General features: G+C 62.8%; 3 protein-coding genes across 12 annotated transcripts; 1 reads left to right on the forward strand and 2 right to left on the reverse strand.

Annotated features, from left to right (window-relative positions):
* Positions 1–1,097: 1,097 nt before the first annotated feature.
* NKPD1 (NTPase KAP family P-loop domain containing 1) lies at positions 1,098–8,909 on the reverse strand. Its single transcript, XM_032591363.1, has 4 exons — positions 8,051–8,909; positions 6,841–7,242; positions 4,481–4,612; positions 1,098–3,160 (listed from the first exon to the last, which is right to left on the reverse strand). The coding sequence occupies exons 1-4, from the start codon at positions 8,148–8,150 to the stop codon at positions 1,290–1,292; spliced, it is 2,505 nt and encodes an 834-aa protein (XP_032447254.1). The 5' UTR covers positions 8,151–8,909; the 3' UTR covers positions 1,098–1,289.
* On the forward strand, positions 8,314–24,049 carry BLOC1S3 (biogenesis of lysosomal organelles complex 1 subunit 3). Of its 4 annotated transcripts, XM_030298571.1 has the most exons (4): positions 8,314–8,319; positions 15,844–15,846; positions 22,194–22,206; positions 22,693–24,049. In XM_030298571.1, the coding sequence occupies exon 4, from the start codon at positions 22,702–22,704 to the stop codon at positions 23,296–23,298; it is 597 nt and encodes a 198-aa protein (XP_030154431.1). In that variant the 5' UTR covers positions 8,314–8,319; positions 15,844–15,846; positions 22,194–22,206; positions 22,693–22,701; the 3' UTR covers positions 23,299–24,049. The 4 variants fall into 4 exon arrangements, with proteins under 4 accessions (XP_030154431.1, XP_030154433.1, XP_030154432.1 ...); XM_030298573.1 differs by lacking the exons at positions 15,844–15,846; positions 22,194–22,206 and adding an exon at positions 18,765–18,770; XM_030298572.1 differs by lacking the exon at positions 15,844–15,846.
* On the reverse strand, positions 11,152–21,671 carry TRAPPC6A (trafficking protein particle complex 6A). Of its 7 annotated transcripts, none has more exons than XM_030298580.1 (6): positions 21,549–21,671; positions 13,593–13,660; positions 13,277–13,394; positions 12,569–12,652; positions 12,270–12,363; positions 11,152–11,470 (listed from the first exon to the last, which is right to left on the reverse strand). In XM_030298580.1, exons 1-6 carry the CDS (start codon positions 21,630–21,632, stop codon positions 11,439–11,441), a joined length of 480 nt encoding a protein of 159 aa, XP_030154440.1. In that variant the 5' UTR covers positions 21,633–21,671; the 3' UTR covers positions 11,152–11,438. The 7 variants fall into 7 exon arrangements, with proteins under 7 accessions (XP_030154440.1, XP_030154438.1, XP_030154441.1 ...); XM_030298578.1 differs by having other exon boundaries at positions 12,569–12,697; XM_030298581.1 differs by having other exon boundaries at positions 13,277–13,413.
* Positions 24,050–27,895: the final 3,846 nt, after the last annotated feature.

The raw sequence follows: 27,895 nt of genomic DNA on the forward strand, positions 1-27,895 counted from the left end.
GGGCTTCACTCTCCGGCAGGCAGTGCCCCCCCCCCCCCCCCCCCCCCCCCACTGCCGGAGAACATCTCGCAGGTGTGGGTTTACTCCAAGCTTAGCCCTGCCGGGACTGGAAGGCAGCACCTCAGTCAGTCACATGCCGGCTTCCTGCCCCATGTCCACTCAGAAGCAGTCGTTGGCCGGTGGAGTCGGGGTGCTGTGCCCAAGCCTTGGAGCTGAGCAGTGCGAGGTCAGTACCCCCACCAGGCCGCACGGCCTGAGGGTGGGTGCCTTCGAGAGTTCTCGGCTCCCTCTGGGCCTGTCCCCTCAGCCCTTAGGGCCTTGGCTCAGAGGTCACACCCTTGAGCTCTGGTCACACGGGACAGGTTAAGTGCTGGTCCCCCCTCCCCAGCTGGACTGGATCAGGCACGCCGTGGGCCTGAGTGGGTGGCTACTTGGACCAGCGAGGACGTAGAAGGTGTCTGAGGAGTGCCACCTGCCTCCTCGCTGTATCACACGGGTGGGAGGGGGAAGCGTGAGCCGCAGTAGCTAAGAAACACCACCGCCCCCACCGCGGCCCGGCTCTGGCTCCGACTCTGTATGTCCCACAGGTGCCCGTCTCTGCGCCTCAACTTCCCAGTCCCCAAGGGGCTCATCAGGTGGCCCTGGATGGCCCGTGGGCAGGTGCTCCCTGGACAGTTACTTGTTCCGGGGAGGCAGCGCTGCCCGCCCCAGCTGGCGGAAGTGCCGGCGAACCCTAATTAATCCATTACGCCAGGGGCAGAGCGCCACCCTTGGAGTGGACCAGCCTGCTGAGGTCACCGGGGACACCGCCCTCGGAAATGCCTGCAAAGGGGCAGGCTAGGGTGTGGGGACAAGGACCTGGATCCCCCGAGGCCTCTCGGCGCTCCCTGTTGCCTGAGTCAACCCGGCACATCCGTCCTTCTGCCCTGCCTCAGTGGCCTCACCCACCGCCCCCACGCCCTCTCCTGCTTCCCGGGATGCCAGCAATGAGGCCCCGGCAGAGGCTGCCAGGCTCCCCAGGGGGTGACGTGGGCTTGGCGGGACAGGGCAGGCGTAAGCCAGGGAGACCAGGACATGAAGACCCGCAGGGGCTTTCACATCTCCGTTTATTGCACTTGAACCCGGGCTGCTTCTTCACTGGTCCTCCCGCGCCAGCTCTCAGACGCGGGCTCCGACACGCTGCGCCTGCCTACAGCTCTCTCCGGCTCACAGCTTCGTCTGGGGGGTGGGGGGCGGGGTGGCCACCGGAGGCCTCATCCCAGACACGGGCCGCGGGCCGGCTGAACCCCTCACACCCCGATCTGGGCGGCGGGAGGAGCCGTTGCCTCCCGGGGCTCCCGGGGCACCCACTCGAGGCCCGTCCCGGGCCGTGGTTTGCCCCCGTGCGCCCGGTCCCGTGAGCGGTGGGCCTGGCCGGCGTGCCCGGGGGCGTGCCCGGCGCCCTGCCCTGACCCCAACGCCCCGGGCGCGTGGCCGGCTCCGTTGGCGGCGTGGGACGCGGCGTGGGCCGGGGACCCGGGCGCGCTGGGCGGCTTGAGCGCGCTGACCGCCCGGATGAGGCCCATGCGGCGGCGGATGGAGTGGTCCAGGTTGACGGTGCAGCGCAGCAGGCTCTGAGCCTCGGCCACGGTGAAGGGGAAGTCGGCGCCCAGGAAGCGCTCGAAAAGCTCGGGGTCGCCGTCTAAGTCCAGCACGTTCTGCAACGCCTTGGTCATGGCGTGCAGCTCGCGGCTGTTGTCGCAGAACACGTCCCAGAGGCGCGCGCGGGCCTCGGGCGCGCCCCCCGCCTGCTGCCGGTCCTCCAGGCACTGCAGCGCCCAGCTGAGGCGGCACGGCCACTGGTTGGCGAGCACGACCCACGCCACGGCCTGGCGCGGCGTGGGGCCCGCGAAGTCCCCGTCCTGCTGCTGCAGCAGGCGCACGGTGATGGGCACGGTGTTGACGATACGCCGCATGGACACCACGTTGTCGGGCACGTACTCGTACAGGCAGTCGCGCTCGTCGTGCAGGCAGAAGAGCGCCTCCTGGATGCGGCGCGCCGCCTCGGCGTCTATGCGGCTCTGCGCGCCCGGCGCGCCCGCCTGCGTCTCCACCGCCAGGAGCTGCGCGACCTCGCCGCCTCCCCCGCGGCAGCCGGGCCGCAGCCTGCGCGTCATCTCGCGGTAGAGCAGGTCGTCGCGGCTCTGCACGGCGTCGTGCAGGAACTGCAGCTTGGTGCGGCGGCCCATGATGGGCACGGAGAAGGGCAGCGTGACCGTGCGGTTGAGGAAGAGGTAGCCGTTGTCGGCCGTGCCCTTCATGGAGCCGGCGCTCTCGAGGCACGCGGCCAGGATGCTGGGGTCCACCACCAGGATGAAGATGAAGGGCGCGTGGCTGTCGGACAGCAGCGTGTTGATGGCGTTGAGCACGCCCACCACGCGCTCCGGGTAGCACGTGTCCAGCCCGGTGACCTCGAGCACGACGCGCAGCCGGCGCCGCTGGTAGATCTCCAGGAAGCACAGGAAGTCGGTGAGCAGCTCCACCTCCTTCTTCACCTCGCACATGAAGCCCAGCTGGCTGCCGAACTTCTCGCGAGACACCAGCCGCTCGATCTTCTTGCGCTGGCTCACGAACAGGTGCTTGCCCACCGAGTACACGGCCATGAGCAGCCCCGAGCCCGACAGCGTGGTGGCCGCGCCGCCGAACACCCGGAGCAGGCTGCCGCCGGCGGCGCCGTGGCCCGGCGCGCGGGCGCCCACCGACAGGTAGAGCAGGCCCACGCCGAGGCCGAGCGCCGCCAGCAGCGCCAGCAGCGCCAGGCACACGCGGCGCCGGCAGTGCCACTCGCGCTGGCAGAAGCCCGGCGTCGTGGCCGGCTTGTTGCCCAGCACCGAGTACACGCTGAAGGGCAGCGCGCCGTAGTGGTGGCGGATGCCCTCGCACAGCGTGGTCACCAGGCCGGCCCACAGCTTGTCGGTGCCCGCGTACTGCCAGGCGCTGAAGCGGATGAAGAGGAACTTCACGTTCTTGCGCCGCAGGTGCACCTCGGTGATGACCGGCTGCAGGAACACCAGGTACCACAGCAGCCGCGGGAAGCCCCAGCCGCGCACCGCCCGCGGCTGCCACCGCACGCGCCGCAGCTCCTCGGCCTCGCGCTGCGCCGCCTCCTGCTGCATCAGCGCTGCGGGGAGCGAGGGGAGGGCGGGCGCGGGGGACCGCGTGAGGGGCGGGGCCCAGGAGTGGGAGGTGGAGCCAGCCCCCCCCCCCCCCACAACGCCCCGGACGGAAACGCTGACGCGGGTGCGGGAGGAGAGGCTGGAAAAGGGCTGGGGGCGGGGCCCAAGGTCGTGGGTGGGCAGAAGCGGAGCGCCCGAGGGGGAGAGAGGACGGGAGCGGGAAGGAAGGCCCTAAGGAGTGAAGGAACGCGTGCGAGGTGCCGCGGAAGCGAAGCGCAGGGCGGCAGAGTACAGCCTTGGTCTGATTTTCCTGGCTCGGTGCTCCACCTCCTCCTCCAGGAAGCCCTCGCTGATCCCCAGGCTGGGTCAGGTGCCTCCTGGGCACCCCAACCCTACCCACTACTGGGGGGGGTCATCCCTCTCTGGGGACAGGTCTGCCTCCCTCTCTGGACTGTGAGGCCAGGAAGGGCAGGGCTCTGGTCGTCTTGGGCGTCCTGCGTCCCCTGGGCGCCAAGGAAGTGCTGGGGGAAGGAGTGTTTGAAGGATGGATCATGAGGTTGAGGGGCAGGGTCGGTCTGCTCTTGAGGTCGGTGAACGAATGAGCGGGCCTGTGTCAGTCACCTAGTACAGACTAGGAGCTCCAGAATGCTGCTTCCTTTTTCCTTCTAGCTGAATGTTTTCTCCTCCCAGGACCCTGTTTGTCGCTGTGTGACAACACAGGGGCAGAGGCCGGCTCACCGGGGCCAGGCCCGTGGAGGTGGATCTCCTCCGGCCCCTCTGGCCACCGTCAGGCTGGGGTCTGGGCAAGGCTTGAACCAGGTCCGAGCTGCTGTGGATCCTGGCCACGTGTCAGCCCCTGTGCTCACTTAACACCTATCTGTTAGGGGTCTTGTGGACACCAGGCCCTGCCCGGGCCACTGCTGAGAAGAGATGGGTCCGGGGGACGGGGGGTGGGCACAGGAGGGACTTTGCGGGAGCCAGTGAGGACCCTGGGTCTTCTCCCCAGAGTGTTGGGGAACCAGGGAGGGCTTTTGAACAGGGGGAGGATGGGGCTAGATCTTTATCTTTAAAAAGATTCCTTGGAGCAGATCTGGCAGAAGAGGGGATGAGACTGTTGGCCGGGAGGCCAGAGAGGGAACGAGCGGGGAGCCGGGGGCAGAGGCTGCGGGCATCAGGAGGGACCTGGTTAATGCTGACTTCCGGGCCTCTGGACTGGGGCAGGCCGGGGAAGCCTGAGGCTGGGCAGGGATCAGAGGCTCCGTTTCCCCTCCTCCTTCCCCCCCCCCCACCACCGCCTCCCTCCCCCAACACACAGAGAGCCTCACCGGTGATCTTGTCCAGCATCATGTGCAGACGGCAGCCAAAGGGGGCATAGAAACCCACGGTCACAGGGACAGGCACGTGGCAGAGGGTCTTGGCCAGACAGCTGCAGTAGACGTCATCTTCTGTCAGAATATCTGGAGGCCGGGGTGGGGGGCGGGGGAGGGGAAACTGAGTCAATGAGGCTGGCCGGGCACCACCATCCACCCATCTGCCCTCCAGAGAGCCCACCCTCAGCTCCTGCCCGCATCGGCATCCCTCTCCCCACTTCCCCGAGGTGACTCGGGTCAGACCCTCAGATGGAGGCTTCTGGGGCAGTAGGCAACCCCCTCCTCCGGGTCAGATGTGTCCCTCCGGGCACCGCAGGAGGAGCTGACCCCAGACCCGCCAGGAAAAGGCCAGGAGACACCCCACCGATCCCCAGCACAGAGGCCCACGGGAGGCCCTAGGTCACCAGGGTCACCAGGCCCAGCCACCAGCCCGTGATTCTCCCAGAAAAACCCCATGGGCCTCTCTCGGGACTTGAGGCTCTCAGATGCCTAAGACACCTCTCTGCAGGCTCCAGAACCTTTGCGTGTCGGCTCCTGTCTGCTCTGCCAGCCTGGCCCCAGTGTGGAAGGGCCCTGACAGTCACACGCTCCTCTCAGCTTCCTGTCCATCCCTTACCCTGATCTCTCTCCCTCTCCAGGACCCCATGCCCACCAGCTCCCGTCCTGCCCCCAAGCCCAGGCAGACGCGCCTCTTGGTCCTGGCCCTGCCACCTTTCTCTGCGTGACCCAGGTGGAGCGTTGCCACTGAGCGAGGCTCAGTCCCTCCTTCTGGAGGGTGGGGTGCAGAAACACCGGGCAGCGTGGATGCTACAAGGATGGGCCGGGGCGGGGTGGGGGGCGCTTGGTCAATGCCATGGTCCGGGGTGGCCATTTAGGGAGCAGGTCCAGGTTTAAGTCCTTGTGCATTACGGCGTCCACTTGACTGAGGGCACCCTGCCCCCCAGATCCCCCCGCCGAGTGCCACTTCTCAGCCTGGGGTTGGGGCACCAGAAAGGCAGGGTTCAGCTGTGGGCTGTGCCGGGCCAGCCTCCGGGTGGGTGCACGGTGGGCCCGTGGTGGGCCCGTGGGCTGCAGGATCCCCGCCCCCTCCCCGAGGTCAGCGCCAGGCCTGGGGTGACCTCACCTCGTCAAGCCTCTGCTTCTGTGTGTGACATGGGCGCCACGGCCGAGAGCCACCAGCGACGAGGTGGTGCCTGACCTGGAGCCCGAGCCCCTGCCTGGCTGTTGCTCTGCTTTCAAACCAGACCCGGAACCCAGCCACGTGTCCCCATCTCCCCTGCCACCCCCTCGGTCACCCCCCTCGCCCGCTCGGACTCTGGCTTCCCATGCTCACCTCCCACGGCGCGCCCTCCTGTTAGATCCCAAGCCAGCTCGCGGCTCCCGCCTCCCCCTCCCCACAGCCACCAGGCCGTGGCCCCGTGTGACCCTCCCCACACACTGTCCCTGGAACGGGCCACCTCAGAGTCTGCATTTGCTGATCCTTCTGCCACTTACTTGAGAGGACTGCCCCTTCTTTGCTCAAATCCTGCCTTCCTGAGGCCTCGCCCGATGACCCTATTTAATTTGCGAGCCCTGATGCTCCCTTCGCTCCTCTCCCAGCCCTATTCTCCCCCAACGTGCCTATTGTGGGGTGACACGCTTAAACTTCTCGGATTCCTCTCACGGCCTGCACCCAGCTCCCCTCCGCCGCCTAGAGATCGTGAGCTTCCTGTGAGGGGGGCAGCCTCTGCCCTGCTCCCTGCCATCTCCCCACCCCGCTCCCCCGGAACAGAGCTGGGCACCCAGGACAGCCGTCCAGTCCCAGGATGGATGGATGGATGGATGGATGGATGGATCGATCGATCGATCGATCCCTCCCCTGGCCACGCTGTTCTCTCCAGCCCCCAGGCCAGTCCCTGCCTCTTGCTTTAGCTGCATGTTTGACTGTCTGCCCCACACCGGGGCTGGCCAGCAAGCTGGTGCTTGTCACCCCCTGCCCCAAGTTCTCCCTGGCCTGCCGGGCTGGGGGGAGGGAGGGCCGGAAAGAGAGACAACAGAGCAAGGCTGTCAGCAGAGGGAGACGGCCAGGGCCCAGACCCCTGGCTGGCCCGCACGGAGGCCCCATGGACAGGACAGGCCTGGCCTGGCAGCTTTGGATCCCGACGGGTGAAGCAGAGGCTCGGGCAGGGAGGAGCAACCCCCCCCACCCCCCCCCAACTCCGAGACAGGGACCAGAGTGAGCGGGGAGGCGGGCGGGCTGAGGAGCAAGAGGCCTGGACAGCGGGGTAGGGGGGAGAGGCGGCAGGGACGAGCCCGCAGGAGGACTGGGCAGGCACCCGAGCTGTAGGTGAAGGAACCGCAGGCTGCCGGGGCGGGCAGGGGGCGGGCATCACTGGGCCTGCTGGGCTCCAGGAGGGTGCCGGCTGCACGGGGCGGGGCCGGGCCGCCGCTGGCCATGGCAGGTGCTGCGGTGGCAGGTGACATGGTGGGCCTGGGGGGCGGCTGGGGGGCGCTGGCCGGTTGCGTGGGGGCAGCAGCGGTTGCAGGTGGCCCGCTCTGGACCCCTGGAACGGAGCAGAGCCGCTGTCGCAGGGGGCTGGGGGGCCGGGGGCCGGGGGGGCAGCCGCTGACACCCCCCCGGTTGTTGTAGGCCAGCTGCCAGCGCACCTGTGGGGGCAGCCGGCAGGGCCCGTGGGCTGGAAGGGCCGCCGCGTCACGGCGCCACTGGTGACAGCATCCTGGAAGGAAGGAAGTGGGGGTGACTGGGCCTGGGTCCCTGAGCCCTGGCGGGCACTGGAACCAGGTCGAGTCTTCAAGTGGAGGCCGGGGCTGGTCCTTCCTCTGAGGCCCCGGAGAAATCAGAGAAACTGAGGAGGGGGTGTGGGCAAGGGAGGGGCCGGTCTCCGCGCTCTCCCCTGGGTGGGAAGAAGAGGTGCAGAGACCTGGGCTCTAGCCAGGCGAGGGGCTGGAGCGGGGACGACGACTTGGGAGTCCCTGCTGCCCCCAAAGTCCTCGGCCCCTGGGGAATGGGTCCCCAGGGCTCGGGGAGCAGAAGGGAATCCATCAGGAGCTGGCCTGGTTGGTCCCGAGGAGGAGGCTGGAGTGGTGGGAGGTGGCCAGGACTGAGAAGAAGGGGGTGGCCTCACACCGGGGCTCCGGCAAGGCCGGTGGGAAGGGGGCTGCCCCGGGAGGCGGGGCCTCCCGAGACTGCGCTGCCCCCGCCCCCGCCCCAGACCCCCATTCGTACCCACTCAGGGGTGGGGAGAGCTCACAATCCGGGGTGGGGGAATTCTTCCCACCCTTGGGGGAGGGGTAGGCCGGCTGGGCCTCCCCCTCTGACACCCCCATCCCGGACTCACGCTTTTGGGCTCCTCGGGGCCCACGGCCCCCACCCGTGGCCCCTTTACGCAGAAGCCTCCGTGGGGAGCAGTGGCGGCCCCTCTCCTGGGCCCTCAGGTTCTCCTTGTGTTCAGCCATCCACTCGGCGGCCTCCCCGCTCACAGACCACTCTCCCTGCCGGGACGTCCCCCCAAACTGAACCCCTACCTTTATGGCGCCCCAACTCCGGGTCCAAGAAGTAGCGCTCGGCGGGGGTCCGAGAGGGCAGGGCGCCCTTGGCGAAGTGGACGGTGTAGTGTTTGTGCATGGCGGCGGGGGCCCTGCTCGGGGGAAGGAGAGGGCTTAGTGCCCGCGTGGCACCCTTGGGCGTCGGCAGGAAGAGCCCACCCCCGGGACGTGACCTGGGACAGGTGAGAGATCCTGTCCCTGACACTGGGGCCCTGGGTCACCAGGGGGGCGCGGAGGTGCTCTTCAGAGTAAAAGTGAGTGGTCGTGGTGGGGGAAGGACAGCTAGACGTGAGAGAACGGGGAATGGTTATGCGGGTGCTAGGGGCTGATTTGGGGTGCGTGAGATTTCCCAGGGCTGGTGATTGGGTGTTTGGGCGCCCCTGGAGGTTTCTAAGAGGCCAGGACAGGGGGGCTGCCGGGCAGCTGTGGGCCGGGGAAACACGGGAGCCTGGGGGTGCCGAGTAAACTCAGGGCACCACCAGGTATTGGGGGTGTGCGCCGTGGGAGGTGGCGCCTGGCGCCCTTTGAAGGGACATGTAACCGGCGTGGTGAGAGCTGGGAGCCCCGGGAGCCACCGGGTGACTGAAATTCCAGGGCCGGTACATCTAGGGCCTGGATGAGGGCGGGAGGGGAATCCTGGGGGAGCACATTACATCACGGTGGTCCAACCCGGGAAGAGACTCAGCAAACTCGGGGCGAGATGGGGCGCACAGGTTTAAACTGTAAAGAGCCGAAAGCAAAAAGGGAGGGCGGGATGCTGGGGGGGGGGGCGGCGAAGCGGAGGGGCAGAGGAAACCGGGGTGAGGACGGGCTCAGTGAGGATTGGGGGCCCGGCGCGTGGCCCCTGCCCGCCTGCCCCCCACCTGGGGCCCCCCCGTACCTGACGGCAGCCTCCAGGCCCCAGCTCCCTGCCCCGCCGAGCTGCTGTGCCAGCCTCACCGCCCGTCAGCACGGGCCCCACTGGAGACAGGGCCCGAGCCGGGTGCCAGCCGCCCGACCGGTTTGCCCGCCCTGCCCCCGCCCCTTCCCCTGGAGTGCCCGCCCTGCCCCGGTGCTCTCTGCTCTCGAGGACTGGGGGCTGTCCTCCCGGGGGATCGGCAGACTCTGCCCGGGGAAGGAAGCCGGCCGGCCCAGGGGTTGAGAGTCGGGAACTGAGAGAAGGCCACAGTCCCGGGTTCAGATGCCAGTTCCTCCAGGGCCCCGCTGTGTGGTCTTGGGCAAGTGACTTCACCTCTCTGAGCCTCACCTTCCTCATTGCTGAGTGGGCCAGTGACAGCCAACCTCCCGTGGTTGTCAGGAGGAGTCCGCTGAGCACAGAACCTGGCACTCGGTAATGACGGCAGTGAGCACCTGTGGGCACCGGCTGACCCACTTACCAGGCCGCCCTGGATGCCGCCCGCACGTAGCGCCCTACCGGGAGCCGCGCGTGGCTTATGCGCTTTCCCTACAGTCAGCCCTTCTTCCTCACCACTTCCCCGGGGGGCAGCCGTGAGGCCATGACGGACGAGGAAACGGAGGCCCAGAGAGATGAAGTCCCTCGCCCCAGGTCACATGGAGGGAGGGTAGGGCTTTTGAAAGCCGTGGTTTGTGCTGCAGGCTCTGGGGCTCCCCTCCTGTCCGCTGGGTGGGTGGGTGGGAGGCTCCCTGCGGCTGCCTGACAAGGAGTCACGACAGGGTGATGGGGGGGGCGGGGGAGACAACCACCGAACGGTGCCCGGGACAGGGGGTTTCAGGACGAGACAGAAGGGAACCCAGATGGTCCAGCAGGCTGCCCCTCTAGGGGTTCCGCCTGGGCGACCAGAGCCACGCGTCCTTTTGTCTGCTGGGGGCCAGTCCTCTCTCCTCCTCAGGTCTTCAAGCCGCTTTTCCTCGGAAGGCTTCCTCCCTGTCCTTCACCAGTTGGGGACTCTGCCCACTGCCGCCCCCAGAGGCCAGGCCAACGGGGGCGGGGTGGGGGGGGAAGGGGAGTATGTCTCAGTTGGGGGGGAGTCTGCAGGGGGGGAACCTCCAGGATGGGCCCAGGAGCTTCTTGAGGGCAGGACAGGGCCAATCCCCTGACGGCCTTGCCCAGCCTGAATAACCAATTCATTCGGGAAGCATCTGCCAGGCTCCGTACTGGGCAGAGCCAGTGCCCCACAGAGGGATCCAGAGGGACCCGGGCAAAAGTGTGCTGAACAGGAGTAAGCGGCACGGGGCCAGAAGAAGCGTCCAGGGGCCCTCTGGGGGCTGGGGGCACAGCGAGGAACCACTCAGAGGCCAAGTGGCTGGCTCCCGGGTGCCCGAGAGGGAGGAGAGTGGGGAGTGGGCCAGAGGCGGGGCAGCCTAGGCAGGGAACAGCATGTGGGGAGTCCAGAGGCAGGCCAGGGAACTAAGAGCTTAGCCTTCTAGGCTGGGGGGCAGGGGGGGAGGCAGGGCAGGGGCCAGATGGGGTGTCTTCGCAGGATCCTCCAGAGGTGGAGGAGCCCCCAGCCACCGGTGGTTGTTTCAAGCGAGAAGACCCTTTCTCCTCCCACTTGAGTCTCACCCCAGCCTCAGTTTACAGCTCTGAAGCAGGCAGCGGGGGCCTGGGCAGAGTCCCGGTGTGCGATACCCTTGGGTGCTATGAGCGTAAAGGGGGGGGGCGGTGGGGGATGGGCACCGCTGCCCCGGGGGCAGGTCGGCCAGGCTGCTGTTCTGGGTAGGACTCCCATCCGCCAGGCACCTCAAGAGTGTGCGCGGGGGGCGGGAAATGAGGGCGTCTGGCCCGTCTCCTCTGGTCCGTCCTTGATGCAGGTAGCCCCAGGCCCACCCCCGCCCACACTCCGGGTGGCCTCAGCCCCGCTCTCCGGGGAGAGGTCCGTTCTGTGCGCCCCATTGGGCAGAGGACGGCCCCAGACTTGTTGACTCTGGCAGGGCGGCCAGCGCCCGGGGGGCAGGAGGCTGTGGGCTGGGGGTGGAAGGGGCCTGCAAGGGGCGGGGGGGGGGGGAGCCACACAGGGTGCTGTGCTTCCCACCTCTGCAGGACGAGTGACAAAGTCACAGATGCCTCCTCCCCGTCCGCACTCAGAGTGACCCCCCCCACCTTCCACTTTAAACCCAGCTCCACACGCAAAACCTTTATTGGGCACCTGCCGCGCAGAAGGAGGAGTCCCGTGCAGGGAACCCTTCACACCAGCCCCAGCCTGGGATGCCCTTACCTCCCTGGGACACCCACCTGAGCACACGGGACTCCCTGAAGCGGCTGGACCCCCGCCCCCCACCTGTTCATCACCCATACAGTCTGGGGTGCCCAACACCAGCCCTCTGGCCACCCCCAAAGGCAGTGGTCCGAGGCCCCCCCGGGCCGGGGCGGCGGTGAGGCTCAGCTGGGGCGCGGGCCCGGGGCTTCTCAGGTTTTCTGAATCACCACCTGGAACTTACCTGGAAGAGAAGGGCTGGCGTTAGCTGGAGGCTGGGACCTCAGGGGCGAGCCAGAAAGCACCCAAACAGCTCAGAGATGTTCATCCCTGTCCAGCACCAGCAGACTGCGTGGCCTTGGGCTGGGCTGACGGGTGGTCAGAGGGGGTGCTGCTCCCCGCCCACCTGGCCCGCGTCCCAGAGCTGTGTGGGTGACTAGCGGCACGAAGGTCAAGCATGCAGGCTGCTGAGGAGGGCCGGGCACCGGCTTCTGTGGCATGTGTAGCTCAGGTCCTGCCCACGTGGCCTCGGGGCCCCTCCACAAGGAGGCCTCGGGGACCCACAGAGGGAAGGACACCTGGGGGGTGGGGCAGCAGAGGGTGGGCTGGCCCCAGGTAAGGATGAAGCTTCAGCCTGTCTGATGGGAGGGCCGTGGGGGGTCAGGACACCCCGCCAGACAGGCTGCAGCCCGTAGGCCCCGGCTGCCCTTTGGGGACCCCATCAGAGCATTAACCAGGCTGACTTCTATCACGTCCAACCGGAACAACGTTCAAAACCACCAGACCAGCTCATCACCGATGTCCCCTGCTCTGGCCTGGCACGCACCCCAGGGAAGCAGGCTGGGGGTGTGTGGCCAGGGGGCCAGGGTGGCCAGGGCACGTGACTTAAGCTCTCTGGGCCTCAAATTCCCCATCTGTAAGTGGGGCTTGGCAGCCCTGGCCCCGCCTCCCCGACCCTCAGCGGGGGCAGGGGTGGGAGGGCTCGGAGCCCCCACCGCACTTCAGGGTTGGTAAGATTCCCCCACCCCACCCCCCCGACTCACAGGTGGGCAGGGATGCCACGGAGGCGGTGACCAGGCTCTTGATGCCCAGGGTGCTGAGGGTGCCTCGCAGAAGGCCGCAGGTGAAGGCCAGGAACTGGGGACAGGGGACACAAGTCACCCAGGGAAGAGGGGAGGCCAATACCCAGGACCGGGGCCATACGGGGCATTGGGCTCCACAGTGGGGGTCACCTCCTTCCCTGGGTCCCGGGCCATGGGACAGTCACTCGGCTTGAGGACAGGCCTGCTTTGGGGCAGGGGTGTGTAAATGGGGGGTTGTGGAGTCCAGGCACCCTCCCTACCTTGGGTGCTTCCTCCAGATACTGCGGGCCAGAGGCCATCCGGATGAGGAGGGGGAAGCTGTTGTCCTGCAGCACGTAGGTCCCCTGGGGGCAGAGAGGAGCCCAGTGGGGGCTGGGGAGGACCTGTGCCTTTGTAGCAGGGGAGGGATAAGCCAGGACCCGGCGCCCCCTGCTCCGTTGGGCTGAGGTCTGGAGGGACCCCTCCCTCAAAACCCCTGTTTTTGGGCCCCATCCTTTGGAGCTATGCAAAAGGGCCCGGGAGCTGCCCAGCCTGGGCCAGGTATCCGCCCATGGGGCATGTGGGTCCTGCCCCTCTAGCTGCAGGACTTCCGGGGTGGTCCTTCCTCCCAGGGCTGTGGTGAGATGCTGCGGACCCGGCCCTCGAAGCGGAGGCCAGGGCCCGGCACAGCGTGGGCGCCTAATAGGAGGTCGGGCCAGCTCGAGACAAGCGGCGACTCGCCGGGGCGAGGTGCTGTCAACCACGAGCGCCTGCTGCCCGCTGCGAGGCCCCATCTTGGGAGGCCTGTGGAAACTCTGGCGATAGCCAGGACGCCCCATAGTGGCCTCCTGGCTTCCCTCGGAGGACTGGGCAGAGGCCCAGAGAGGGGAGGCCGGGCCTCTGGGGTGAGGGGGGGCCCTCTCCAGCCTCCTCTTGGTTTCAGCCTCCGCCCTGAGCCAGGAAGCCGGGCCCCGGGCCCAGGAACACACCTGGTGGTTGGTGCGGAGGCTGTCCATCTGCTTTTGGAACACGGCCACCCACAGGTCTTTGCATAGGAACTTGAGGACGTCCAGCTCCTCCCTGAAGGCCAGCGTCTCCTGGGGCAGCCTGGGGGCAGCGGCAGACACTGGGGCCGGGTGGGCCGGGATGGGGAGCCCGGGGTTAGGAAGAGGGGGGGACGCCAGGCTGGGTTCCTATATGGAGCAACACGACCCTCCCCGTCCAGGTGTGCCCAGGAAGGGACTTGACCTCGGGTCCTGCCTGCCTCTGGCCAGGAGGGGAAGGACAGGAAGTGCTGGCTCTCACCTCTCGCCCAGGGCCTGGCCCACACGGAAGCCCATGCCCTCCAGGACAGACAGGCTCATCTTCTGTCCCTAAAAGGCCAGGGAAGAGAGGCTCAGGGGAGCCCCAAGAGGGAGTGTCCTGGGGCAGCAGCCACAGAGGGGACCCTAAGACCAATGTGCCCATCTCTGCGAGCTCAAGGGTAAGGAGAGCCAGGAGGGAGGGCTGTGCCCCTGCCACGTGATGCCTCCACAGACGCCATTGGCTCTGAAGACCAGCTCCCTGTTGCTGCAGGAAAAATGGGGGGGTCTTCCTCAGGCTTGGCTTCCGCCTGCTCGTCTGTCAGCTCTGTCCTGAGAACACCCATCGCTTATCGCGAGCATTTCCGGTGTGTGCCTTGCAATACCCCGTGGGCAGGTAGTGCTCTGATCACTCCGGGGGGCTCACGGTGACTTGCCCGGGGGCTCTCGTGGCAGCACGCCCGCAGCCACAGCAAGGGAGCCCCGGGTCGTGGGGCCCACCCTCGTGGCCTGGCCAGCAGGAAGCTGCGAACATCAACTCTGTTCATCGCGCCTTAAAACGTCAGCCAAGGGGGTGCCTGGGTGGCTCAGCCGGCTGAGCGTCTGACTCTTGGTTTCAGCTCAGGTCATGATCTCAGGTCGTGGGATCAAGCCCCGAATCAGGCTCTGTGCTGAGCCTGGAACCTGCTTAAGATTCTCTTTCTCTCTCTCTTTCTCCCTCTATCTGCCCCTCTACCCCACTCACACTGTCTCTAAAATCTAAAAAAAAAAAATCAGCTGAGACCCCTGGGAGAGACACGCAAGGGCTCAGGGATGGGAGAGATTCCCTTGGGTGCTCAGAGAAGGCAGTGGTGGCCACGTGGCACTCCAGAGCTCAGGCCAGTGTCCCTCGGCGGGAGGGGCAGAGGCACAGGTGGGGGGCATCAGAAATACCAGGACAGCATAGAGTGAGGTGCGGTGCTCCCTGGAGAAAATCTGGCGGAGCAGGGTCAAGAGGGGGGTGCCCTGGGAGGGAGGCGGCAGTCACCAGGCCTGAGCCCCTCCCTTCCTCCGGCCACCACCCTCCCCCGGGAGTGACTTCCAGCCTCCTTTCTGGGCCTGATGGGCCATCACCGGAGCCTTTCCCATGGTGGATAGGATTTCCCTGCTGAGATCCGGCTCTGGGACCATGTCCTGGCCTCAGCAGGTTTCAACAGCCTTCTGGGACCCTGCTGTCCCTCCATCACCCTCTGCCCTGACAGCTTCCCTTAGTCCAGCAGAGGGGCCACTCCGCCCATTCACTGTCATCTCCCCCAACTCCCAGAGGCCTCCTGTCCTGCCCTCCCGGCAGGTTAGGTCCTCGATCCCAGCGCTGACCAGTGTGTGGCGTGGGGACCCGGGCTGACCTTCAGCAGCCAACACTGGCCTTGGCATGTGGGAGGCCCTTGGGAAACAGAGGCCGAACAAGGTGAGCCGTCGGGGTTAGCACACATGCTGTGTGCCGGGCGCTTTGTGCGAACCTCCTGTTGAATTTTCACCACCCCGTAAGGTAGGCTGTATTTCACACCTGGAAAGCGGGGCTTCGAGGGTTAGGTAACAGGCCCCTCAGCCATGGGGCCATCTTTCAAACCTGAGCGGGTCCGGCTCCCAAGCCCAGACGGCCAGGTGGGGGGGTAGCCAGGACGACACCCACAGCTGTCCCGGCCTCAGTGAGGTGGCAAGGGCTGCGCTCACCCCCCCCCCGCCCCCGCCCCGAGCAGAGGTTGCCTGCGGTTCTGGGCAAGGCACCCCTCTTCTCTGCCAGGCCCCTGGCCCCTAGGCCCTCGCCCGCCATTCCATGCTCCTCCTGCAGGAAACGACCCTGGTGATGACACAGCTTCCTGGTGGCCGATGCCGGCCGGCTCTCCGCTCCTGCCATGGGGGCTCCTCTGGTTTCCTCGGGCACAGCAGGTGGGCGAGCGGGGAGGGGTCTGACCGCTAAGGCAGGCGCCTGCGCAGATGAGCTCAGGTGTGTGAGACAGGGAGGGGACGCGTGACCAGTGGCAGAGTGCAGGGTCCACGGCCACATCAGCCCGACACCTACCTGCCAGCTGGGGGGCTGGGTGGGGGCTAACTGCCCTGGGCCTCAGTTTCCTCACGGGCAAACAGAGGACCGTGTCAACAGTGCTACCTCCCAGCATCCTTAGGAGGATTACAGGAGTTAGTAAATGCAGGCTAAGAGTGGTCCCAGTCGGGCTTAGTGAATGTTACTGTCCTTGTCACTCAACCTGGGTGAGTCTGTCAACCTGGGTGACCAGTCCCTGGCGGGAGGAAAACCCCAGGAAGGGGCTGTGCTCCCTGTCCCCCCCCTTCCGTAGGTGAGCGCCTTAAAGAGGCGGGCCAGGCTCCATTCTGAAGAGCACATGTGTCCCTGAGGACTTCCTAGCACGGGGCGGGGGGGACACTTCCCCATTCACTCCACCAACATTTCCTGGTGGCCTCGAGGAGCTGGCCACTGTGCCTGGTGCGACGACGGGGGCCCAGGCGATGGGCACCCCACATGCAGGGGCGCCGGGCAGGGCAGAGCCAGCTCCCCGGGCAGGGGCCCCAGGGTGCTTCTCAGAGGAGGGGGCCGGGAAGGGGAGGGTGTGCGCAAAGGAGGCGGGTAAAGGGATGGGGGGTGCAGCTCAGGCCACGAGGGCGGGGGACAGTGGCGAGGGGTGGGAGCGGGGAGGGTCCTGCGGACCAGGCTGGGGCGGGCACGGCGGGAGAGGACGCCACCGTCCCTGGGACGGAACACGCAGGAACTAATGGCACGGTTACAGCCTCGATGCCCCAGGGAGAAGAGATGCGCTCCTTGAGGGCTGCACGGGGGCCAAGTCTGAAGGAAGAGGAGTTAAGCAGGGAAGGCAGTGGGGTGGCACCCAAGCCCAGGTCACAGCCAGGACAGCAGTCCCGAGGGGGGACAGCCAGAGAGTCAGCAGGGTCCTCAGCCAGGCCAGGGAGGCGGGGCGGGGGGGGGCGGTGTGTGGCAGGGGTGAGGACCTGGAAAGGTCTGCATACGTTCAGGCTTCCCCCTCGGTGAACTTCAGACTGCCTGGATTCAAGTCCTGCTTAGTAACCTTGGGCAAGCTATCTAATGGTTCCAGGCCTCAGTTTCCCCGTGCGGGAGATGGGGCTGATGGCAGGCCCTACCTCACGACAGCGATGTGGCCGGCAGTCTCCAACGGCTCAGCCCCAGCCCCAGCCGTCGTTACTGCGGGCACCACCGTAGTCAGCCCTCGCTAGGGGCCGATTACGCATCTGCTGAACTGGAAAGGCTGGGTGGTGGGTCCAGGAACAACAGAAAAGGGAGGGGAGACAGACGGTGGGAGGGCAGGGCCGAGGATGAGCAGGTGGCAGAGAAGAGAGGGCGGAGGAGGAAGAGACAGAAGCCTCGCCTATCATACCTGCCTCCCTCGGTCCTCCCAAGAGCTCGTCAGGGATTAGGGGTTTATCATTCCTTTTTTTTTTTTTTTTTTAACATTTATTTATCTTTGAGAGAGAGCAGGGAAGGGGCAGAGAGAGAGAGAGAGGGTGTGGGGGGGGCGGGACACAGGAGCCAAAGCGAGCTTTGCTTTTACAGCACAGAGCCCGACACGAGGCCCAAAGCCACGAACCGTGAGACCATGAGCCACCCAGACGCCCCTAGGGATTTGTCATTCTTGAGAAAGGCAAGGCGGGGACTCGTAGCCACCTGGCCCAGCCCAGAGCCAGGGCATTTCTGGGCTATTTGCACAACAACCCACTGACAGGAAATGACATAATGCAGGGGCAGAGGAGAACCCCTTCGAGAAGGCGCTCCCCCCAACAGCACGGGGAGCCGGGAGGAAGGGGCAACAGACAGAGGGGAAGCTCTTGGAAAGGGAAAGTGGGGCAGCTAAAATAAACATCTGTTAACAAGGGAGCTGAAAAACAGACCAACGTGTGAGGTGGACGAAGCCTCCCGGATCGTCAAGGAAAGCACACGAGGTAGAGAAAAACGAGAGAAAAGTTGTAAGACACGTGGAAGGGACCCAGAACGTCCAACGTTCATCCGAGAGCCGAGAAGACACGGTGGAACAATGTGGAAGAAGAATCAGAGACAACAGAGAAGAATGTGCTCGGCTGGAGGAGGGTCCAAGTGTCCAGACTGACGAGGGCCACGGAGCTCCAAGGAGGATGGTGGGAAAGCGAGCAAACCAGGCCACCCCACAACCCCCCCACATGCTGAGCACCTGACTCCCAGAGAACACCCTGGGCTGAAGGGAGGGAGTTGGTGGGGGCCCTGTGCTGGGCTCCCTCCGGTCTCTCCTGCTGTGCCCCTCAGTGATCTGTGAGTCTCACCACCACCGGGCCCACGGCCCTCTGTGCCGGCCCTGGCGGGGGGGACCTGGGACGGAGCAGCCCCGGCTCCCACCTCCAGAAGGGTGCAGGGACAGGGAAAGTTCTCGCTTTCCCCAGGTGAATGGCCCCAGAAGGCCCAGAAGCGTTCGGAGGGAGCCGGGGAGTAAGAATGAGCAAGCGCAGAGAGCCGACACGCCCCCCCGCATCCACCCGGGCAGCCCCAAACACCCCCAGATCCCACCTTCTCCCCCTAATTCCTCCCACCCCGGGCCGAGCGCCTGCCTCTGCTCTGGGCCCCTGCAGCAGCCAGTTGGCTGCATGTCCATTCACGTTCATTCACATGGCTGAGGAGGCCCGTCTCAAAAGTAAATCCGAACGCCCCACACCTCAGCTTAAACCTTCTATGGCTCCCACCACTCTCAGGACAGAGCCCTAGCTCCCACCACGGGCTCCCTGGCCTCAAGTGCACTGCGCCCCCTCCGGGGCTCTGCCCCCAGGGGGCCGCTCTGCCAGGAACCCAGGCTCCTGCTGAGGGCAGGGGTCCATCTGGGAGCTGGTACACCCATCCCAGGTGCCCAGGCTGGCGTGGGCACTCACTGGGCCTTGGTGGGGGCAGGTCTGGCCCAGCAGGATCGCTCCTGGGCTGCCGCCAGGGCTCACAGAGGTAGGTGACCGAGGCTCCTTGGTGTGCAGAGGCATTAACTCCTTTGCCCCAGGCCCCCCTTATCTTCAAAGCTGCTGGGGTGGAGAAACCACAGGGACCTCTTCCTCCCCAAGTTTTTCCTGCTTTGATAACAAAGGCCCTTTGACCTCCTGGCTCCTCTGTAACCACCCAGAAAAACCCATTCAACAGTCCCAGGTAACCACCATACCAGGCAGGATGTGGGGAGCCCCAGAGCTCCTGGGCGTGCGTGCTGCGGGGACAGATGAACGAGCCACCGTCCCTGTGCTCAAGGAACTCGGCGGCTGCTGGAAGGGACAGACCTGAAGCCACAGACAAGTTCTGGAGCCAGAAGCCTGAGTCCTGATTTCCCCTCTGATTATCGCTGCTGTGCACCCTGGGGAAATACCCCTCTGGCGCCTCAGTCCCTCCTCTGTAAAATGGGACGATAAGGTCGGCTTCGCAAGGCTGTTCTGGGGACAAACTCCGACAAAATACTGTACTGGGGACACCAGAAGTACCCGACAGGAGGCCTGCATCTGGTTCAGACAGGACACGTGTTGGACCAGAGAGAAGGAACAGAAAGAGGAAGACGGAGGAAGGGCCGGGAGTGGAAGAGGAAGGGCTGAGAAAACAGCAGTTCTCTTGACGTTGCCCCCTGAAAGCGCGGCTCCCGGGCAGAGGGGAGGTGGGGGAACCGCCAGAGTCCTCACCCCTGGCTGCACCCAGGAATCACCCTGGAGCTGTGGGGCAGGACCCCGGCATGGGACTTCCTGGGGCAGCTGGGTCTCTGGCACGTTGATGTGCTTTGAAAGCCCGTGGTGAGCACCCCTGAGTAACCCCAATATTTCCCACACCTGCTCGACCACAGAAACCCATTAAAATCCTCCTGGCGAGCGTGAGGGAAGACACGCCGGGAAATGCGGGCCAGCGTTTACAGCACAGGCTTTGGAGGCGGGAGGCGTAGCTCTACATTCCTCCCTCTGCCACTTGAGAGCGAGCAGTCCGTCCATCAAAGCCTGTGTGTCTTGGTCCACAAAGCCTACAAAGTGGGGAGGATTGTGCTGACCTCTGTGGGTTGACAGGAGGATCAAATGAAACCAGGAGCGTGAAGCCCATGAGGGCACGTCTCATTTGCGGCAGGTGCTACCACGATTACGGAGCCGGATGCCCAGCCCAGCCCTCCACGGCACGGGGGGCGGCGTCTGCTTCCACAGAGCCACGCCCAAGACCTACTGTGCGCACAGGCCCCACCGTGTGATCAACACAGACCCGGGCCTCGCCTTCACGGCACACAGTCTGGTGGGGGGAGGGGTGCGGACGTGAATCAAAGGATCTTACCGATCCCTAGTTCAGACACACACTTGAGCGGGACGGGGCGGCCACGGGCAAAGGGGAGGGGGCTGCAAGATCACAACGAGGACACCTGGCTTCGAGCCCGGGGCTCAGGGAACGCTTCCCTGAGGAAGGGGCATTTGAGCCAAGGTGTGAAAGATTAATGGGTGTGAACGCAGCGAAGATGTGACAGGTGAAATGAGCAGCAAAGATGTGACAGGTGCAATGAGCGGAGAGAGGAGGGAGGAGGCCGGCCTAGGGCAGAGGTGGGGAGAGGTGGGACACCATATTCAGGGAGGAGAATGGGCAGGGCCTGGTTGAGGGCTGGCGGTGAGGGAGGAAAGGCTGATGTCCGGGACACCTGGGGTCCCGGCTTCAAAGCCAGGATGGACGGGCGATGCTGCAAACCCCTCTTTCCAACACACAGGCCGATGCACAATCCCTCTCCCGTGCTCTCTGTCTCATAGCATGTCCTTAACGTACTGTACCTTATCCATGTACCTTATTTATCTGCGTACCCCCCACACCCACCCCCCACAACATAAGCTCCAGCAGGGCCAAGAGTTTTTGTACAGTTCGCTAATTCCCAGAGCCTCCCCCAGGGCCTGACACTTGTTAAGTTTTAGATGAAGCCCGGGGAACGTGAACCCAAAAGAAACTATGTTGCCACTGTAAGCAACACTTTCCCTGAGGCTCCTAAACCAGAAAACCTAAGCCAGAAAAAGCGCCTTGCGGATCGACCAACATCATATACTAACAATAATAATGAAAAGAAGCAATCACAGCATTCATTTATCAAGCACCTAATCTCTCCCTCACCCTTTCTTCTTGGGAAGAGATTTTTAGAACAGGAGCTCCCACGTTCTGGGGGCTGATTAGGTGCCAGACATCGCAGGAAAGGCTTTAAAGTTTGAGTTCATTTGTTCTTCCTAGGAACCAACTGCCAAGATGCCAAGCACGCTCCTACCTCAGGGCTTTGCCTCTGTTGTTCCTTCTTCTGGAATGCTCCCCCGCCCCCCAACCACAGGGCTTGCTTCCTACACTCTGTTCCTCAGAAGGGCCTTCCTCCGCCATCAATCACTCCATCCCTATTCTTTTCAGGACTCTTCGGAAGTTTTCTTTTCTTTTTTTCTCCTACGGAAATTTTCTTTATCGCACTTCTCACTAGCCAGTGGCATATTTTTGTTTGACTCCTGTACTAAAATGTTAAGTTTCGCAAGGACAGGGAGACCGTGTCTGCAATACAGTAGGTGCCTAATAAGTGTCTGTTGGACGAGTAAAGGTCTCTGAGACTGAGGTACTGTTATAATGCCCATTTAACTAAGGAGGAAACTGAGGCACACAGGGACTGATTCCTAGTTAGGGGAGCGGACGGGATTCAACCCAGGCAGCAAGTCCTGACTCTGTGCTAGGCCTTGAGCTAAGCTTTGCCCGGAGCTTCGTCGCTCACTTTTGGCAGTAACCGCGAGGCCGGCCCTTCAAAAGTCCCCACTTTACAGACGAGGGAGCCAGCGCCCAGCGAGGCAGGGGCGGGGCCGGGGTTGCACCCCGGACGTTGAACCGCCCTCCGTGCTCCCCTGGACGTAGACCCGGCCTTGCCGTCGCGGCCCGCGCCTCCTTCCCCCGGGACCCGGCGCTCACCCCAGGGCCAGGGTCGGAGTGGTGCGCCCACAGCTCCGCCACCATCTCCATGTGCAGAAACTCGAACAGCGCCGCGTCCGCCATGCGCCGGCCTCGCGCCCAACGACCGTCCAGCGCTTCGTGCGTTCATTGGCCCAGCTGGATAAGCCCCGCCTCCGGCACCTAGGCGCGAGCCCGCCTACTCCCGCCTCCCTCGGTGCTGCGGCCTAAACCCCGCCTCCCGGGCTCACATGGTGCGCGCGTGAACCCGGGGCACTTAGAGGGAGGCCTATTCTCATTGGCCGCACGTGACAGCATCTCCGCCCTTCTCTTCGTCTCCTGTCGGTTTCCGGGTTTTCGAGCATCGCCATTGGCCGAATCACTCGTTGCAGGCGGCAAACCTCGTTTTAAAAAATTGTTATTTGTCCACTCGCCGCGCAGCACAACCCGGAAGCGCCAGCCCAGCCGACTTCCTATTGGTCGTACCTCTCCTCACGTGGCTTTGTACCCGCCCGCCGCTGGTTTTGAGGGTTTGCTTCCTGGTTGGTAGGCGAGTGGCCCACGTGTTTGGCCGCCATGCCCGCTCTATCCGCTTCCCTATTGGTTGGGGCTCCCTCGGTGAAGGCGGGACACTTGGGCTGCGTAGCGGATCTTCCAGGCTCGGAGCTTCGGTAATCAGGTATGGCCTTCGGTGTCGGCGCTCCCCCGCGCCCCCACTAGTGTACGCTACCCCCTCCTTCAAAGTCCCCCTGGGTTGTCCTTCTTTCTGTGACCCTGGCGCTGGTCCCTGAGCCGCTCGGCAGCTCGTGTGCTTCCGGATCTGACACCGGCTTGGAGGACAGGTTGGAGGGTGTGGCCTCTAGGAGGCAAAATCGGAAAGAGCTAGGTTTACGACTCTGGAAGCTCGGGCCTCCGAGCCTTCATCCATCTGGTCCTCGGTTTCCCTGTCAGGACACAAAGATGGTGGGGTCCAGTAGCTCTCATTATCTCTGGCAGCAGGGTTGACGAGCCCGTTTACAGAAGAGGAAACTGAGGCCCAGGCAGGGGAAGCAGATCGCCAAAAATCGCTAAGCTAGTCAGTGAAAGGGGTGGGAATCCAGAACCTGCACTCTTAAACCACCGCCAGGGGCCTCTCATGCCGTCCCTTCGCCCCTCTTCTCCCTAGTTCGGCCCCATGGCGTCCCAGAGTCGTCGGCGGAGGCCGCCGCGGAGGCCCGAGACGGTGGTGCCGGGGGAGGCGGCCGAGACGGATTCGGAGCTCTCAGCGTCCTCGTCGGAGGAGGAGGAGCTGTACCTGGGCCCCTCGGGCCCGACGCGCGGCCGCCCTACGGGGCTGCGGGTGGCCGGGGAGGCCGCGGAGACCGACTCGGACTCGGAGCCGAAGGCCGCGCCGGGGGACCTGCCTCCGCTCGTGGTGCAGCGGGAAAGGGCCGGGGAGACCTGGGGGACCGAGGAGACGCCGGCGCCAGCCCCCGCGCGCACGCTGCTGCAGCTCCGGCTGGCCGAGAGCCAGGCGCGGCTGGACCACGACGTGGCGGCCGCGGTGAGCGGCGTGTACCGCCGCGCCGGCCGCGATGTGGCCGCCCTGGCCAGTAGACTTGCGGCCGCCCAGGCGGCAGGGTTGGCGGCCGCCCACAGCGTGCGCCTGGCGCGGGGGGACCTCTGCGCGCTGGCCGAGCGCCTGGACATCGTGGCCGGCTGCCGCCTGCTGCCCGACATCCGCGGCGTGCCGGGGACTGAGCCTGAGCAAGATCAGGGACCGCGAGCTTAGCCGTAACCCCGCCTGACTCTGCGCCCTGGGGGTGGTCCTTGAGGCCTCCGGGACCTGGCTCTGTATCCTGTGTAGTTCCCTTCCCATCTTGCTGTTTTGCCCCCAGGATAACGCTCTGTGTGTGTAGAGGGGGCGGGTAATATTGTGCAGCCCCGCCCCACCTCTAGCCTCGGTTCCTCCCCACCCCGTCCTGTCCCCGTCGCTGCTCCCTGGTTCCGAGCCCGTCGCTGAGGCTTGGCTCCAGCCCTTGGGTAACCAGTCGCTCCTTGATCTTTCTCCGTCCCGGAGTCTCACCTTGCTTCACCTTTTCTTGCGCTCTGCCTTTCTCGAGTTTGGTTTCTGCTCACAGGGCCTGGTCTTGCTTCTCCGCATAGGAGCCCCAGAATCTGGTGCAGGTTCCATGGCATCTTCCTTCACTCCCTTGTCTCTGCCTCTGGGCCTAGAACCACTTCTGGAATTTTGTCCCCACAGGCTGGGTCCTTTTTCTGCTCCTCAGGCTCGGCCCTGGTTCCACGTCCTAGTTCGTCCTCTGCCGTCTCCTCGCTTCCAGTCCTTGGGCTTGGTTCCACCCTCTGCGCCCCATCTTGTTTCCTGAATCCAGCTGTACCCTTAGGATTAGCTGCTGTTGCTTTTTCTTTTTTACTTTTTCAGAAGAGCTGCTTTTGCTTTTCCCATTTTATTTATACTACCTACCTGATCTTGAGCTCCATAGCCCCCCCAGCCCCTGGCCCAAAATGAGGCCCCCCTTGCCCCAAGGGAGTCCTTCCAGTTTTCCAGGCCTAAGAGGGCATCTCCCCAGATCCTCCAGACCAAGTTGGTATGTCCTCCTTACTCTCCAAGCCAAGGTGGCCTTTTGTGTCCAAGCTCTAGCTGCAACATGGGTCTCCTCCTGACTCTCCAGGCTCACAGTGGCGCCCTTCAGGCACTTAGCGCCCAATACAGGCTTGCTTGGGGAACTTTGGGTGCCTCGTGACACCAGTCTGCACATGAAGAGCACACACTGGGTGTTTGTTTACTGTGTTGGTCCCTGGAGGCCCCAGGGATTTGGATTTCTGGCTCGGCTCCGGGTCTGGGGCTCGCAGACTCTCTGCTCTCTCTTGTGCGCCCAGCTCTGGTCCCTCTGTCCCCGTCACACGTATCCCCCTCCCCTACTTTTTAATCCCAACCTGCAGCTGCGTCCCCCGGGATAGAGAAGTGAAAAAGAGTACTGTGTGCCTGTCCTATTAAAACTCAAAACATTGGGGCGCCTGGGTGGCTCAGTCAGTTGAGCGTCCGACTTCAGCTCAGGTTGTGATCTCGCGGTCTGTGAGTTCGAGCCCCGCATCGGGCTCTGTGCTGACAGCTCGGAGCCTGGAGCCTGCTTCAGATTCTGTGCCTCCCTCTCTCTCTGCCCCTCCCCTGCTCATGCTCTGTCTCAAATAAAACACTAAAAAAACAACTCAAAACATTTACTGATGTGGAGAATTTGTCCTGGCTCCCCCTCTAAGCTGGGCTAGGTTCATTGGTGATTTCTCTTGAGAATGAGGGTTCTGAGAGAGCTTTCACTTCTGGCCTATTGAGGGGGAAGCTGTCGCCAGGAAATCGGGATGCCTTGTATTTTTCCCCGGGCTGCATTTATTCATATTTTGTTAATTCAGCACACTGTTACTGAGCACCTGTCCTGTGCCTGTCCTGTGCGGGACACCAGGGGCACAAGAGCTGGTCCAAGCCCTCACAGAGCTCAGTCCACTGGGGGAGGGCGACATTAATAAAATACTCTCCTAAATAAATGGATAGATTCAATAATTGCAATTTATACTTTAGCGGTAAGTTTTCTGTCACTGTGATTAGTGCCGGAGTTTTGTGAGGACATAACCGAGATCCCTCTGACCTTGTCTGGGCAGATGGGGGGAGGTCACATGGCTTCCCCAGGAAGTGATGCGGGAGGTTGAGCTGAGCCCTGAAGGTATAAGCAAGTGAGACTGGAGGAAGTGGAGTAGAATGGCTGGCGCGGGGGAGGGGGGCTTGGGAAGCATGTGCAAAGGCCCTGAGTTCGAAGGGAGCATAAACTATTTAACAGAAGAAGGTGAAAAAATTTTAAGTTTATCTTTTTTTTTTAATGTTTATTATTGAGAGACAGAGAGAGAGAGAGACAGAGCATGAGCATGGGAGGGGCAGAGACAGGAGAAGATGCAGAATCCAAAGCAGGCTTCAGGCTCTGAGCTGTCAGCACAGAGCCCGACGCGGGGTTCGAACTCACAAACTGCGAGATAATGACCTGAGCTGAAGTCAGACACTCAACCAACTGAGCCCCTTTTTAAGTTTATATTGAGAGAGGGGCACCTGGGTGGCTCAGTCAGTTAAGCGCCTGACTCTTGATTTCGGGTCAGGTCATGATCTCGGGGTTCATGAGTTCGAGCCCTGAGTTGGGCTCTGTGCTGATGGCGAGGAGCCTGCTTGGGATTCTCTCTCTCTCTCTCTCTCTCTCTCTCTCTCTCTCTCTCTCTCTCTTTCTCTCTCTCTCCCTCTCTCCCTCCCTCCCCCTCCCTCCTTCCTCTCTCAAAATAAAGAATGAATGAATGAATGAATGAATGAATGATCCGCTGCTGTCCAGGGGCCAGAAACTACATTCAGTGGGGGCCCAGCATGCACTCAGGTCCAGTGCATTGCATGGGAAGGCCCGAAGCTGATGGGTTTGATTACAGAGCCCTGGGAAGTAGGAGGAGTTGTTGGGCAGCAAGGACCCGTGTTCCCTTCCCTCCGGAGCCTCTGCCAGATTATCTTCCTCTCCATCAGCATTTACGGAAGTAACCTGTGTCCCCTGGGCCTAGACATCAGGCCAGAGTGCTTTCTGGAACCTTTGCAGGAACAGGAAAGTTAATTCTGGCAGCTGGGTGTTTGAGGGATTTTCTGGGTAAGTCAGAGGCGTTTTAGGGATTAAATGAATTTGCTGAGGAGGTGAGGCCAGATTTGGGGGAGGGAGAGGAGAATTTCAGCGAAGTGTGTCCAGGGAGATGCCAGTAGGGTGAAACCCGCAAACTTGCCAGGCTGTGAGGCCAGCTTGAGCATTGGGCTTGTAGGACCCGTGCCTTTGTCCTCCCCTGTGATTTTCCGTATGATAGCACAGGAGACAGAGGCAGAAAACCATCTCCGGAAGGGAAAGGATCAGGAGAAATCAATCGCACTCAGACAGTAATCACAGAAGTCGCTATACCCAAAGAACTAGTTCACACAAATTTTTTTTTTTTTAATGTTTATTTATTTTTGAGAGAGACAGAGCATGAGCAGGGGAGGGGCAGAGAGAGAGAGAGGGAGACAGGATCCAAAGCAGGCTCTGAGCTGACAGCAGAGAGCCGGATGCGGGGCTCGAGCTCACAAACCGTGAGTGAGATCGCGACCTGAGCCCAAGTTGGATGCTTAACCGACTGAGCCACCCAGGCGTCCCTCACCCAAACGTTTCTCTCGGCTAATGTATATTTAGGTAGCGAAGAGATGGCAGAGGTTTGTATGACTTGGCTTCATGACCCTGTGCAGAGATCCAGGAGACCGAAAAGAATTCTTACCTTCTCTGCCTTGCCAGGCCCCAGGGTCTCTCAGCGGCAGCCTCTGGAGTGGGCAGAAGGTTCCAGGCCACGATACCCCATCGTTGTTGCCAGAACCATAGGAGAGAAAAGACTTCCGCCCTACCCTCCTACGTTCAATGGCTGGGTCTGGAAAATAAACTGAACACAGGCAGGTTAATGGGAGAAAAGGTGTAGACATTTGTTAATTTTTAATTTCACATTCACGGGAGTATCAGAAAGAAATGTTTTTTTAACAATGGTCAATTCTTTTTTTGAAGATTTATTTAAGTAATCTCCACCTAACATGGGGCTCAGACTCATGACCCCAAGGTCAAGAGTCACATGCTCCTCCGACTGAGCCAGCCAGGTGCCCTTAGGGCTGATTATTTTCTACAGGGGTGCCAAAAGCATTCAACAGGGAAAGGGTGGTCTTTTCAGCAAACGGTGCTGGGAACACTGGGTGTTCATACGGAAAACAAACAAAAACAAAGTTGGTCCCTTACTGTCTACTACATACAAAAATGAAAATGAGTCAAGGACCTAACATAACTAACACTCCACAACTCTTAGAAGAATTATTGTGAAGACAGGAGAAAAATCATAGTTAAAAAAAAAAAAAAAAAACATGGGGGGAGAGATCTTCATGACATTGGGTTTTGTAGGGATTTCAGATGGGACACCAAAAGCACAGGCAACAACAAAAAATAGATAATCGGCCTTTATCAAAATTAAAACCTTTTGTGCATCAAAGGACACTATCAACAGAGTGAAAAGGCAACCCGCAGAATAGAAGAAAGTATTCACAAGTCATATACTTGGTAGGGGATTAGTATCCAGGATATATAAAGAACTCCTACAAGTCGACAACAAAAAACAACCCAATTCAAATATGGGCAAAATACTTGAATAGACATTTCTCCAAAGAAAATACACGAATGGCCCACCAGCCCATGAAAAGGTGCTCATTAGGGAAATGCTAATCCAAAGCACAATGGAGGGGAGCGTGGCTGGCTGAGTCTGCGGGAGCACTCGACTCCATCTCAGGGTTGTGAGTT

Source organism: Lynx canadensis, chromosome E2 (genome assembly GCF_007474595.2).
Source record: "Lynx canadensis isolate LIC74 chromosome E2, mLynCan4.pri.v2, whole genome shotgun sequence".
Lineage (NCBI taxonomy): Eukaryota > Metazoa > Chordata > Mammalia > Carnivora > Felidae > Lynx > Lynx canadensis.